The sequence below is a fragment of the Spermophilus citellus genome (genome assembly GCF_964194105.1).
Source record: "Spermophilus citellus genome assembly, chromosome: 2".
Taxonomy (NCBI): Eukaryota; Metazoa; Chordata; class Mammalia; order Rodentia; family Sciuridae; genus Spermophilus; species Spermophilus citellus.
Window position 1 is genome coordinate 158,594,483 of NC_138183.1, and position 15,243 is coordinate 158,609,725.

General features: G+C 38.3%; 1 protein-coding gene across 2 annotated transcripts in view; it reads right to left on the reverse strand.

The window, feature by feature from the left end:
- Window positions 1–15,243, reverse strand: part of DIXDC1 (DIX domain containing 1) — a gene marked incomplete at its 3' end in the record, with an annotated part of 79,020 nt that overhangs the window by 6,671 nt on the left and 57,106 nt on the right. For both annotated transcript variants that reach the window (XM_081279646.1, XM_081279647.1), the window contains 2 exons: window positions 2,042–2,147; window positions 813–921 (listed from right to left, as the gene is read on the reverse strand). In XM_081279646.1, coding sequence (XP_081135772.1) covers window positions 813–921; window positions 2,042–2,147 — 215 coding nt within the window. The remainder of the gene's footprint in view (window positions 1–812; window positions 922–2,041; window positions 2,148–15,243) is intronic.

Here is a 15,243-nt window from a genome sequence, read left to right on the forward strand (position 1 = left end):
ACTACCTTGGGCTTCTTAGGACAAAGCAGCAGTAGACACATTTTTAAAATGAGAAAGGGAAAAATTTTGGTATTGGACATTGTGAAGAAAGGGTTGGAAAAAAGACCAACTCTGAGACACAGTTCTTTTCATTCATTTATTCAATTCATTTCCTAAGCCACTAACAAAATTAATAAAACAGGGTATTAAAACATTTATTTCAGTGAGGAACCTTTGCAAAATATTAGGTTTTCCAACTTTTTCATTCTGTAACCACAGTAAAGGTATTTGCAATAAATAATACAGCAGAACCCAGAATTCTCTTCCCCCAAAATGGCTATGTTTGGCAAATGGATTATAAAGAGAGGCACAGGATAAAAAAAAATACTCAAGAAGTTGGAAATCAGCATAGATGGCTATACAGAAGTTCTTTGTTCTCACTAGGAGAAACCACCACCACATAATATATAGTTCTGAGTCTTTGTGCCTGTTTATTTATTTTGTTCGATGTAGGAAAAAATTCTAAGATGCAGCTACAGCTAGAAAAGGTCTTTATTTTATTGTCTTGAGGTTTTTATTTTCCTTAACAAAATAAAACCTTTTCCTTTTCAAAATAAAAATACTATCCAAAGTCTCAGTCAAGATGATCAAGTTCTAGAACTGAAGAAGCTATCATCTTGGCCATTCTATGACTTTATTAGACCAAAGGTGCCAGAAAGTTCCTCTGACCAGATTAGGGAATTTAGGTACTCATGAGTACTAGTCCAGTACAGGAGGTTGTGGAGTTCTAGTATGACCAGTAATACTACCCAGATTCCCCATGGATTCTGTACCTCCTCTTTGACAGTGCCAAACTCAGGATCCAATGCTTTGAAGTGATACCGATGATTCCCTTCCCGATCAATAGCTGCTTTAAAATCCTTCAAAGTCACTTCTCCCAACCTGCAACAAAAGGGGAGTATCAACAAAATAATGGGTTGGAAAGATAAGGTATTAGCTTTAAACCAGGCCCATGCCAAAGTCAACAGGCAGAAACAGCATGACCTTATTAGGTCACTGCCCCTGGAAACCAAGATAACTCTAAAATAGCAGAGGTTAGGAAACCAGTCACCACTAGGACATGAAAATAGCATTAAAAATCCAGTGAGGGCTGGGGATGTGGCTCAAGCGGTAGCGCGCTCGCCTGGCATGCGTGCAGCCCGGGTTCAATCCTCAGCACCACATACAGACAAAGATGTTGTGTCCGCCAAAAACTAAAAAATATATATATATATAAAAAACTCTCTCTCTTAAAAAAAAAATTTAAAAAAAATCCAGTGAGCTGAGAATTTAAAGTAGATTTACTGCTTCAGCAGTAGCCAGATCACTTTTCTGTTTTTCTTTGGAAATAAGACATAAGGTCTCTGAAATCAAATTTGTGAAATAACTATAAATATGCTTAAGCTCTCTTGATTTCCTTCTTTGCTACAATATTCCAGTACCCTAGGCTGGTAGAATTAAATCAGGTATCATTATCTTTATCTGTCTAGCTTTAGAAAGCTGTCTTTCAACCCGGACCAGATAAGTAGATTCTCTGGGAAGGAAAAATTCCATAACTTCTCAGTACTTGGCTCCAGATTTTTAAAATCTATATTATCATAGGAGGAAGTATATTAACTTGAGTTTTTGGAAAGCTTTCAACATAAATTCTCAATGTGGATTAGTTGCACTCATTAAATAGTAACAAAGATCAGTGAGTAAAAGCCAGACACAGTCCCTGTCTTTCAGCAGACCAATTTTGAACACTTAAAAAACATGTTTCCAAACCTGGAACATACTTGCATTATTACCAGGATTGGAAGTACTGTTATTACTCCTGTATCTAGGAGTAGATCATGATTTGTCCTTTATAATGCCACTGGTTAGTGACAAAGTCGGAACTTGAATCTCCTGGGCTCTTCTTCATAGACGTGCGGCTTTTTAAACACCTTTCAACTGTCCATTTGGGCAGAAACCAATGGTTCTGCCCTTCCTTTTATTTATTTTACAAAAAGAAAAAGAAAAAGATGATCTAGCATCTCACCTCTTTGGTATATTGACCATGAAGGGTGTAAGTGACCGGTCAGTGAAATAGAGCACTTTTGTACAGGTGCTGCTCACAGCTGGAGAACTCTGTGAGTGAGGCAATTCTGCAATCAAAGAGACTCTGTGGTTAGGACATTCAATTTGTTCCATAACACCCCTCACTTAGTTACGCAAAATGTCTCAGGAGAATGAGGCTGCATGAGGTCACAGCAAAGCTCTCACAGTCTTGCAAAATGCCATGTCCATAGGACAAGATCCAAAGGAAATCACCACTAGAACCATGAGGAAAAGAGGTGCTTCAGGCATGAACATTATCACAAGGACCATCATTTCTCAACCATTCCAGGTGTTTATAGCAGGGGAACTGCAACTGATCTGACAGGCACTGCTGCTGAAGATCAAAAGCAGACAGAGAAGCCCAGCAAGAGTTCAGCTGAATCAGTGTAGACATACACAGCAGGACCTGCAAATTCTGCTACAGTCAGTTAGTAGTAGAGAATACTCATGTGATTCGTAACACACACACACACACACACACACACACACACACACACAGCAGGAACAAGAACCACAGAGGCAAAGTCAGCTTAGAAACTCAGATTCCAAGGGATCTGTGATTCTTGTTTTAAAAGTACAAGATCTACTTTAACTCTTAACTATAATCTGTATGTGTTGGTCCTGCGGACTTTAACTCAGGTTCCAAACTTGTCTCTATCCTTTAAAAAGGTACTTCAGAAAAAGTACAATTAGGGCTGGGATTGTGGCTCAGCGGTAGAGCACTCCCCTAGCAAGGGCGGGACCCGGGTTCGATTCTCAGCACCACATAAAAATAAAGGCATTGTGTTGTGACCATCTACACCTAAAAAATAAATATTTTTTAAAAAGTCCAATTAATTAATGAGTACTTATAATTGTACTTATAATTGAGATTAGGAGAAAAGACCAATCAGAAACTTTTGTCATAAGGACCAAAAAGCCAATAATTAAACTTTTATTAAAATCTATACTGCAATTTCATGTACACACAACTTCTTCCTTAAGATGCTGACACCCATCAAAACAACAGCAACAATTCTGGGAAGGGGTTTAAAATAAGAGTATGAGGGAGTTTTTCTTCAAAAACTACCCATTATCATAACATACGTGCTATGATTTTCCAGCACCTGGAACATGGCAGTTGTGAATATATATTTACTTCTGGTATAAAATCATATAACTGATTCATTCATTCACTAAACATTAATTGAGTACCTTCTACACATTAGATTTTGAGAATATAAAAATCAACTACAACATGCATCATGGCACATGCCTGAAATTTCAGCTATTTGAGGGATTGGAGCAAGAGTATTGCAAGTTCGAAGTCAGCCTGCACAACTTGATAAGATCTTGTCTCAAAATAAAAATAAAAAACTGGGGGTATAGCTCAATGGTAGTGCACTTGCCTAGCATTCATGAGGTCCCAGGTTAAATCCCCAGCACCAAAAGAAAAAAAAAATCATAAGATTGACATGTTGCAAAGGCACTCCAGAAAGAGGGTAATGCACATGCAAAAGATATGAAATGGGAACATGTATTTAAGAAATGCATCAAGAAGTAGTGCATAGACAGAGCCAGTCACAAGGATTCTGACGGGCTAAGATTTAAGATGTAGGTCCTGGGCTGGGGCTGGAGCTCAGAGGTAGAACGCTCACCTAGCATGCGTGAGGCATTGGGTTTGATTCTCAGCACCACATAAAAATAAAATATTGTGTCTTCCTATAACTAAAAAATAAATACTTAAAAAAAAAAGATGTAGGTCCTGCTGAATGGAATGGCACACACCTACAATCCCAGTGACTCCGAAGGCTGAGGCAGAAGGATCACAAATTTGAGGTCAGCTTCAGCAACCAAGCTAGGCCCTAAGCAACTTAGTGAGACTGTCTCAAAATAAAAAGAGCTGGGGATGTAGTTCAGTGGTAAAGTGCCTCTGGTTTCAATACCTAGTACCAGAAAACAACAACAACAACAAAATGATGTAAATCTTAAAGCTATGAGAAGATACTAAAAGGAAGTGATACATTAGACTGCACTTTGGAAAGATTAATCTAGCAACAAAGTATGAGTTGGATGGGTAAACACTTGAAGACAGAAGCCCCTTTAAGAAACAACTGAAACAAATTGTAAAATGAGGAAGGGTAAGATGTACCCCTGGAGCCAGAGAAGGAATGGATTTGAAAAACCTTTAGAAGGTAAAAGTCTTGATAGTAACTATACATTGAACATAGAATATTAAAGGAAAAAGTTAAAAAAAAAAAAAGCCTTAAGATTTATAGTCTGGGGCTCAGGTTGTAGCTCAGTGGTATGGCACTTGCCTAGCATGTGTGAGGCACTGGGTTCAATCCTCAGCACCATATAAAAATAAAATAGATAAAATAAAGGAATTGTGTCCACTTACAACTAAAATTTTAAAAAAGATTTATAGCTTGGGAAGACAGATGCATAGTGATATCATTATCTATGATATGAGCACAGAAGTGAATGACTCCATCTAATTATTCATTTAAAATGTTTATTGAGTGTTTATTGTGTATGAAGTATTAGAGATGAACAAATAAATTAGCAAAATTCCCCATACTTAAGGATCTCAAAATCTAGTGGAGGAAGAAACAGGTACCATATAATAAAATACATATGCAAGCTAAAGTTGCCATGTCCTCAACCCCAGATTCCTATGTTGAAGCTCTAACCCTTCATGCAATCATACTGGAGAAAAGGCCTTTTTGGGGGGGCAGGGTGTGGGGGTAACCAGGGATTGAACTTAGGAGCACTTGGCCACTGAGCCACATTCCCAGCCCTATTTGTATTTTATTTAGAGACAGGGTCTTACTGAGTTGCTTAGCACCTTGTTTTCACTGAGGCTGGCTTGGAACCCATGACCCTCCTGCCTCAGCCTCCCGAGGAGCCACTGGGATTACAGGCGTGCACCACTGCGCCCAGCCCTGTCTACTAATTCTATTGATTATTGCAAAAGGAATATTAAAGTCTCCAATTGTAATTGTGGATTTATTTACTTCTCCTTTCTATCAATTTGTGCATGATGTATTGCAATCATTTCGATCTTCAACACCACATAAAAATAAAGAGCTATATGATAAAAACTGATTTTTAAAAAATTACCTTTTTCTTACTTGTAATATATTTGTTTCATGTTTTTTGTTCCATTTTTCTTTTATCTTCCTTTTCTCCTTGCCTCCTTTTTTTGTTTTGTTTTTCTGTTTTCTGGGTTTTTTTTTTGTTGTTGTTGTTTGGTTGGTTGGTTGGTTATTTTGTACTAGAGACTGAACTTAACCACTAAGCCTTTTTTACATTTTGAAACAGGGTCTTGCTAAATTGTTTAGGGCCTTGAACTTGTGATCCTCTTGCCTCAGACTGAGAAATTTACCTTTTTTCTCATATTATCTTCAAATACCAGTGTGTTTTAGATTTTCAATTTTGATAAATATATCAGTTCAATATAAAAGCAATATTTTTAACAATGAGATATTTCACATTCTCTTATTTTTGATACTGGATTGAATATATAATTTCTTTTTTATCGCTACTATAAACTATTTAATTTTAAAAAATTAATGGTTACTCATAGACTTACAATGTACATTTTTAATTAGTCACAGTTTGTTTTTGTTTGTTTGATTTAGTTTGTTTTGGTGTTTAGGATTGATCTCAGAGTCTTAAATATACCAAGCACGCGCTCTACCACTGAGCTACAGCCACAGCCCCAATTTTCAAATGACAATAGTATAGCTCATCCCTGCCCAGCAGGTGGAAATCACAAGTTTGCTTTAATTTGATTTCAGTTGGAGTCGGTGGTCTTTTCTTTGCGTTCAACATTCAAGATTCTCTCTTTTATGTTTGATTTTCAGTAACTTGAATGTTTGTTATTATTTTTTTAATATTTATTTTTTAGTTTTAAGTGGATACAATGTATTTTTTAAATTTTTTTATGTCGTGCTGAGGATTGAACTCAGTGCCTCAAGGGTGCTAGGCGAGCACTCTACCACTGAGCCACAACCCCAGCCCTTGTTGTCATTATTCATCCTTCTTGAGGTTCTGAGCTTCTTGAATCTGTAGTTTGATATCTTTTTACTTTTTTTTTTTTTTTTAACTTAGCCATTAGTTTTTCAAATATTTCTCTGTCCTGTTCTCACTCTTCTCCTTCAGGGATTCAATTATACATGTTTTAGTCTATTTGATATTGTCTTCCACAGGTATGATGTGCTAGTTTTGTTTCTTTCCCTTTCCCTGCTCTTTTTGTCTTTGTGTTGAAGACTGGGTAACTTCCATTCGCCTATCTGCAAGTGTGCTGAGTCTTCAGCTGGCTGTGTTGAGTCTACTTAAGAACCTGCTGAAGGCAGTCTTTGTCTTTATTTTTATTTTTAACATTTCTATGTGATTCCTTCTTAAAATTCCCAGCTGGGGGCTGGGGATGTGGCTCAAGCGGTAGCGCGCTCGCCTGGCATGCGTGAGGCCCGGGTTCGATCCTCAGCACCACATACCAACAAAGATGTTGTGTCTGCCGAGAATTAAAAAATAAAATAAATATTAAAAATTCTCTCTCTCTCTCCTCTCTCTCTCTCTATTTATTTATTTATTTAATTTTTTTTTTTGAGAGAGAGAGAATTTTTTTAGTATTTATTTTTTAGTTCTCGGCGGACACAACATCTTTGTTGGTACGTGGTGCTGAGGATCGAACCCGGGCCGCACGCATGCCAGGCGAGCGTGCTACCGCTTGAGCCACATCCCCAGCCCCTCCTCTCTCTCTCTTTAAAAAAAAAATTCCCAGCTGAATGCTAAAATTCCTCATCTATATATGAATATTAGCATTTCCATTATAGCATTTAACATATTAATCATAGTTATTTTAAATTCCTTGTCTGATAGTTCCAACATTCTTGTTATATCTGAGTTTGGTCGTATTGATTGCTTTGGCTCTTGACAGTGGCTTATTTTCTTTTTTATTAGAATTTTTTTTTAAATATTTATTTATTTATTAGTTATTGGCGGACACAACATCTTTGTTTGTATGTGGTGCTGGAGGATCGAACCCGGGCCACACGCATTCCAGGCGGGCACGCTACCGCTTGAGCCACATCCCCAGCCCTTATTAGAATTTTTAATAAAAAAATTTAGTCAGGAGATGAACTGGGATTGAGGCTTTGGTTGTTAAGGTTACCTTAGTGCACCATCATCTTCAAGTTCCTCTTGAGTCATGTTAAGGAGACACCTGTTTCCTAGAGGAATCTCCTTCAATGTTCCTGACCCACTCTTAGTGACTGACTTTCACGTATGCCTTTGCCTCTGATTCAATTTCTCTATGCTTATGCCCCTCACTTAGAGGCAGAGTGCTGTTGCTTTTTACACAGAACTTGCTCTCCTGGTTAAGGGAGGTGAGAAGGGACTCTTTGTGGCGCTGATCCCGTCCCAGTCTTGAAAGTAGGATTTTTCCGTGATCCAGTTCCTATCCCAGTGGTAGACAACCTCTAATAATCTGAGCCCAAAATAGTTTCCCTCTCCTCTGTCAGAGGGTTCTTCCCCCCCCCCCATTTCCCTTCTCCCTAGCAATAATGGATCCTCACTTTTGCCTGGAACAGGAAGGGAGGACACAAAATAATTTTGCTGCCCTCTCCTAGTGGTTGAGGGATTTTGATCCACAAAGAAGAGTGGTCCAGGTGGGACTTTTGTGCTTCTTCTACAGTGGCAGATGCTCCCCTCCTCTGGGCTTGCACCACTGGGGGAAGTTTGTTTTTTATATATGTTTTTTTTTCCTTTTTTTTTTTTTTGTTTTGTTTTGTGGTACTGGAAATCGAACCCAAGGCCTCATACAAACAAGTGCTCTACCACTGAGCCACATCCCCAGCCCCTGAAGCAGGTTTACTTTAGACTCTATCCCTACAACCAATCCTTTTCATAAGAACCCAGTAAAGCGGGTGGGGTTGTGGCTCAGTGGTAGAGCGCTCACCTAGCACACATGAGGCACTGGGTTTGATCCTCAGCACCGCATAAAAATGAAATAAAGATATTGTGTCCACCTACAATTAAAAAATAAATATTAAAAAAAAGAATCCAGTAAAGCTCCACAGGAAAAGTCTCTAAAAGTTGGGACACACTCCTCTTGTATCTGTGGCCCCCAAGGTTTTCTGCTTAGTCTTCAATGTTATTTGAAATTCATTAAAGATCTTAATTGCATCTTTCTGTTTGTATAATGGCCCCATCTTCCTCCCATGCTCTGGCACAAGTCCAGGGCTTGCTTCCTACTTCTCTTTGGAGGCCCATGCTTCTACTTTAGACTACTTGATTTCCTTGTGATCTCATCTTTCTAATGAGTTCAATGAAATTACAATATTTTAGATTATCCAACTTTTCTTGCTGTTCGAGTAGAAGTAAAGGTTCTACCACCTTTCTACATGATAGGCAGAAACCAGATCATATGGCTTTTTTTTTTTTTTTAGTTGTAGTTGGACACAATATCTTTATTTTTTTATTTTTATGTGGTGCTGAGGATCAAACCTAGGGTCTCGCACATGCTAGGCGAATGCTCTACCACAGAGCCACAATCCCAGCCCCTCATGTGGCTTTTTAAAATTGTTTTGTGAGGGAGTTGGCTTAGGGCTTAAGTTTCTGAGGCTGGCTTTGAACTTATGATCCTCTTGCCTCAGCCTCCTTAATCACTGGGATATAGGCATGTGCCACTGTGCCTGGTTTTTTAACTCGCTTTTTAAAAAATGAGGTAAGGGGCTGGGGATAATAGCTCAGTTGGTAGAGTGCTTACTTGGCATACACAAGGCCCCTTGACATATACAGCACCACCACCAAAATAAAAATAATAATAAAAATTTTAAAAAATGAAAAATGAGGTAAAATTCACATAACATAAAATATATAATTTTACCATTTCAAAGTAGCATTTAGTATATCCAATTCAGTAGCATTTAGTATATCCACAATGTTATGCAAACAATCCCCACTATCTAGTTCCAGAACACTGTCATCATCCCAAAAGGAAACCTGTACCCATTTCTCCCTCCATCTCTCCAGTTTCTGGCATCTGTCCAATCTACTTTTCTTTCTCTATGGATTGCTTATTCTGGACACTTTGTATCTATATCTACAGATGCATACAATTTGTGCCATTTTGTGTCTGTTATCTTTCCTGTAGCAAAAGGATTTCAAGATTCAACTGTGTCATCTATGTTGTGGCACATGTATTAGGACTTCACTTCTCATATCCGCTGTTTGCATATAACAAATTTGTTTATCCCTTCATCAGTTGACAGACATTCAGGTAGTTTCCACTTTTTGGATATTGTTATTACTGATGTATGAACACATACATACCAGTCTTCCACACCTGTTTCCAATTCTTTAGGGTATATACATAGAAGCAGAATTGCTTGGTCCTATGATAATTCTATTTTTAATTTTTTGAGGACTCACTAAACTCTTCCACAATTCCTGAACCATTTTATATTTCCAAAGCAACATATAAGGATTCCAATTTTTCCACATCTTTGCCAATACTTGTTATTTCCACTGTTTAGAAGCATCAAGTAGGTGTGAAGTGGTGTATCAATGTGGTGTAGTTTTTGGTGCTGGGATTAAATCCACAACCTTGTACATTCTATGCTCACACTCTACCCCCAAGCTACATCTCCAACCTTCACTGTAGTTTTGGTTTGCATTTCCCTAATGGCTAATGGGTTTGAACATCTTGTCATGGATCTATTCACCATTTGTTTATCTTCTTTAGAGAAATGTCTCTAAAAGTCCTTTGACCATTTTATATCATATTTTTTGTCCTTTTGTTGTTAAGCTTTAAGAAATCTTTACACACTCTTTTTTTTCTTTTGCGGGGGTACTGGAGTTTGATTGAGGGGCACTCAACCACTGAGCCACATACCCAGTCCTATTTTGTATTTTATTTAGAGATAGGGTCTCACTGAGTTGCTTAGCACCTTGCTCTTGCTGATGAGGCTGGCTTTGAATTTGTATCCTCCTGACTCAGCCTCCCAAGTCACTGGGATTACAGGTATATATTCTTTTTAACTATATGATTTGCAAGTATTTTCTCTTACTTTTATACACAAAATTTTTAAATTTTATGACATCCAATTTTTCTATTTTTTCTTTCATTGTACATGCTTTTTTAAAAAAATTATTTTTTTTAGTTGTAGTTGGACACAATCCCTTTTTTAAAAATTTATTTATTGTTACATGGTGCTGAGGATCAAACCCAGGGTCTTAGTACGTACTGAGAAACCAGCCTCTACCTCAGAGCAAAGCCTGTCCAAGGAAGTGGGGCATGACCCTTGTCCTTGGAAAAACCCACAGAGCACTCCTAGGCACATACCCACCCACTGAATTGTTTATCTACAAATAACAGGAAAGATCTGTGGCACCAGGTGTCCCTGACTCAGTCAGGCTAGGTGAGGACCCATAGCAACCCCCTAGCAACTACCAATTAGCATGAGACAGGGAAAATACCTGGGATGCCAGATGACCCCCGCAGTAGTTTATGGTGGTTTGATAACATGTTGGGAAACCATGAGTTCAGCAGCACACCCCTCATGGTTTAAACCAATCAGTTCAAACGAATCCCCCACCTCTTGTAGTAACCAATCACCCTTACCCAACTTGTTCCTGCCAATGAATATGCTAATCATGTTTTAAAGTTGTTTTATGATTTTCCCACGGTGTGTGATGATTTGCTAAGAGATGCTATAATGTATGTGAAGTCCCTGCCTGTATAAAACTGCCGCAAACCCTGGGCTTGGGGCCTCTCAGCGTCACCAGTTGCTGTGTGCGCGTGGAGGACCGAGTTAGCTCGCAATAAACACCTCTTTGCTGCTTACATTAATTTTGGTCTCTGGTGGTCTTTTGGGGGTCCCGAATTCGAGTATAACAGTACATGCTAGGCAAGCATTCCACCACTGAGCCACAACCCCAGCCCTACTGCACATGCTTTTGATGTTGTATCTAAAAATCTGTTGCCAAATGAACACTTTCCCTATGTTCTTCTGAAAGTTTTATAGTTTTAGCTCATATACTTTTAGATCACTGATCCATTCTGAGTTAATTTGTATATGGTGAATGGTAGAGGCCTTAGTTCATATGGATATCCAGTTGTTCCAGTGCCATTTCCTGGTCAACTGACTAGAGATAAATGAGTTTTTATCTGAACTCTCAATTCCATTCCACTAGTTTACTGTACTACTTTTTTTTTTTTTTTAAAGCACTAGGGATGAAACCCATCTGATATATATCCCTAGTCCTTTTTAAATTTTTGGTCTTGAGAACAAGTCTAAGTTGCTGAAGATCTTGCTAAGCTGCTAAGGCTGGTCTCAAATGATTTTGTGATCCTCTTGCTTCAGCCTCCTGAGTCACTGGGCCTATGCCATCATGACCACTTGTATTCCTTTTAAAATATGTGATAATTGTTGTTTTCTCTCAAGAGTAAATGGTAAGCAACAATATATGTAAACTTTTTAAAATGGTATTTAAGAAACAAAAATCAACTTCAGAACTAGAACAATTCTAAGTTTTGTACAAGCTCTGCCTTAACTGAGATAAGGCTTTGGGTGAGGATGGCTTTTGGCCTGAGCCTAAGCAACTCCATTTTAAAAACTCCAGTTTGAAAACTTCAGTCTCACCAGGCACATCCACAGAGCCCTCCAGTAAGGCCTCAAACAAGTTACTTCCCCTCACCCTGATAAACAGAGTGATGCCCCAGGTAGGCTGTCCTTGCCTGATAAGAGGGAAAGGCAAGAAGATCAGGGTGGAGACCACCTGACCCCAGGGTAAATGATGTCATGGAAAAATCCAGTGGTAGCTGATAAGGATTGAAGGGGGGGGTAAAAGCCCCAAAATTTAGTATAAATAATACAGCAAATGAACAGGGATTCAGCCAGCTGAAACAAGGATTCCCTCAAGCTGGAGAGCCTGATGAGATATGGACTGATATCCCATCACTTGTCATTATTTCCTGAGCCTCTGTGTGATCCTCACCACTCTCAAACTCCACCGCCTCATCTGTACTTTGGTGAGAGCTGCAACTCTTCCTTACAATCCTCTCCTTAATCAGTCATCCACTCCAAGCCAGGAAAAGCCTGCCTTGGTTCCGGACCTGATCACCACGGTCTGAGTGATTGTGCACGTGCTGGACTTAAAGCCTAAGGCTTAAGACTTTTGATATGACATTTGAACTTAGCACGCAGAGGGAATGTCTGTCACTAGCCTGTCATAATTAAGTTTGTTTTAGAGTGCTTAGAATTAATCTAGAATTGTTTGCAGTAAATTAATTAATCTAGAATTGTTTACTGTGAATGGATAATGTCTATTGGAGTGCCTAGCATTAAGGATTATCGTTTTCTTCATTAAGAATCTATAGATTGAAATTGTATTAAGTAATTTGAGGAAATAAAGCATTGAAAAAGGAAAAAAAAAGTAAATGTAAGAAAGGAAGGGAGTTCAAAAAGAAGGCCAATTTTTAGTAAATTTGGTTGGTATGAAAAAGAGAAAGGCCATAGCCAGGGGGCAATAAAAGGAAGGTATTTTGAGACTTAACATTCACTTTATATCTTTCATATACCCCACACTTTACCAGATCATTTCTACATAATATTTAATTTAATTCTCAAATATTTCAAGTTTATCTCATTCCATAAGCAAGAAAGTTGTGATTCAGTAACATTAATTGACGTTCTTGTCCACAGTCACACACTCTGCTAATCTAAGTGACAAAGTCAAAGTTATACCTCAGATCTGTCTGATTTTATTTTAACCTTTTTGGTACTGGGCATTGAACCCAGGGGTACTTAACCACTGAGACACATCCCCAGCCCTTTTTATTTTTTATTTCGAGACAGGGTCTCACTAAGTCACTTAAGGCCTTGCTGAGTTGCTGAGGTTGGTATTGAACTTGCAATCCTCCTGCCTCAGCCTCCCAAGGCACTGGGATTACAGGTGTGAACCACTGTGCCAAGTTTGTCTGATTGCACATTTTGTATTTTTCCTACTTTAGTGTTTTGTGGACATAAGTTTGAAGTCCTTTGGACCCGCAAAGAGAGAACTAACTGGCATTCAAAAATATATCCCTGAAGCTCAGAAAAGAGTTGGAAATTAAAGATAAAATTTAAAAATAATCAGTTCATAAGAGCAATTGAAGCCATAGAAAAGGATCACCTAAAGAGAATCTGAAAAGGTCTAGGTGTAGGCCTCAAATGGAATCCAAGGGCACATATAACATTCAAGAGTTAGAAAGAAGAAGAAGAAGAAGAAGAAGAAGAGAGAGAGAGAGAGAGAGAGAGAGAGAGAGAAAGGAGATTCAAGAAGATTTAGTAGTCAGAGAGTTAGAAAGAAAACAGGGTTATCTAGCTCACTAGATAGCAGGTCCCATGAGGGCAAGTACCCAAGCCAGGTGCGGTGGCGCAGGCCTGTAATCCAAGTGGTTTAGGAAGCTGAGGCAGGAGGATCACAAGTTCAAAGGCAGCCTGAGTAGAAGCCCTTAGCAAGTTAGTGGGACCCTATCTCACAAAAAAAGAAAAAAAAGGTCTGGAAATGTAGCTCAGTGGTTAAGCACCCCTGAGTTCAATCCCTGATACCAAAAACAAAAACAAGTAAGCAGTTCCTCTTGTTCATTTTATATCTCCAATGTTAAACACTGATGATATAAAATGAATGTTCAGCAAATATTTGTTGAATAAGTAACTGGCTGACACTGAAGCTGAAGGAGAAGAATGTTTCCAAGAGACTAGGCAAGAACATTAAATGCTTTTGGAAAGACAATGAGTACCTGCAAAGATTGCCAATTAAAAATGTGTATACTTTTCTCAGTTTTAAAAAACAGGACAGGGGCAGGGATTGTAGCTCAGCAATAGAGTGCTCGCCTAGCACGGGCAGGACCTGGGTTCGATCCTCAGCACCACATACAAATAAAGGCATTGTGTTGTGTCCATCCACACCTAAAAAATAAATATTAAAAAAAATAGGACAATAAAAGACAAGGTGTGAAAAGTGTTCACTTGATTAAGACAGTGAGCAAGACAGCAGTCAACAAAAAGAAAACTAAGGGCTGGGGATGTGGCTCAAGTGGTAGCGCGCTCGCCTGGCATGCGTGCGGCCCGGGTTCGATCCTCAGCACCACATGCTAACAAAGATGTTGTGTCCGCCAAGAACTAAAAAATAAATATTAAAAATTCTCTCTCTCTCTCTCTCTCTCTCTCTCTCCTCTCTCACTCTCTCTCTCGAAAAAAAAAAGATGTTTAAAAAAAAAAAAAGAAAACTAAGGGGTTGGGGATATAGCTCTGTTGGGAACGTGCTTCCCTCGCATGCATAAGGCCCTGGGTTCAATCTCCAGTACCACAAGGAAAGAAAAAGAAGATTAAGTCGAGTAACTGAGTCAACTTAGTGGACTAAGCAGTGAATGGAAGTGAGGAAGAAAAGAAAAGTAGACACTATCATTTTAAGAAGTTTGATATAGGAGAATAAGAGAAATAAGTCAGTAGTTAAAGGGACAGCAGAGTGACACAAGTTTTTGGTTTGATGAGATGAGAGACATTTCAACTTATTTGTGAACTTAAGTATCACTACAACTTTTAACACTCTAGTGTACGAGCCACTGTAAACTTGTTTGTAGTGTTTTTGATAAGCACTATGTGTGAAAGAAAAGAATTTTTCTAGGGAGGGAGGAATTTATTAAATTTTTGAAAAAGAATTTCCAAATATTTAGAAATATTTACACTGGCAGTTTACACCACTCACCTAGAGAAAATACTGAAAAGGATAACAAAAAAATTAGAATATTTTCAAAAAAACAGAAATGACTATTACAAAGCATTACTAGGAAAAGATACTCAAACTCATTTTGAGACTAAAATAATTTGTTTCATTCCCAACACAGATACCTTACCCAAGAGAAAAAACGTATCAGAGGCTTGAGAATGCTATTTTTATTAACTCTACAAAATATTTTTTTAATATTTACTTTTTATTTGTAGTTGGACACAATACCTTCATTTATTTATTTTTATGTGGTGCTGAGGATTGAACCCAGGGCCTCGCATGTGCTAGGCAGGCACTCTACCGTTGAGCTACAACCCCAGCCCCACTATTTTTTAATAATAGACATTTTAAAAATATTTTTAGTTGTCAAAGGACATTTAT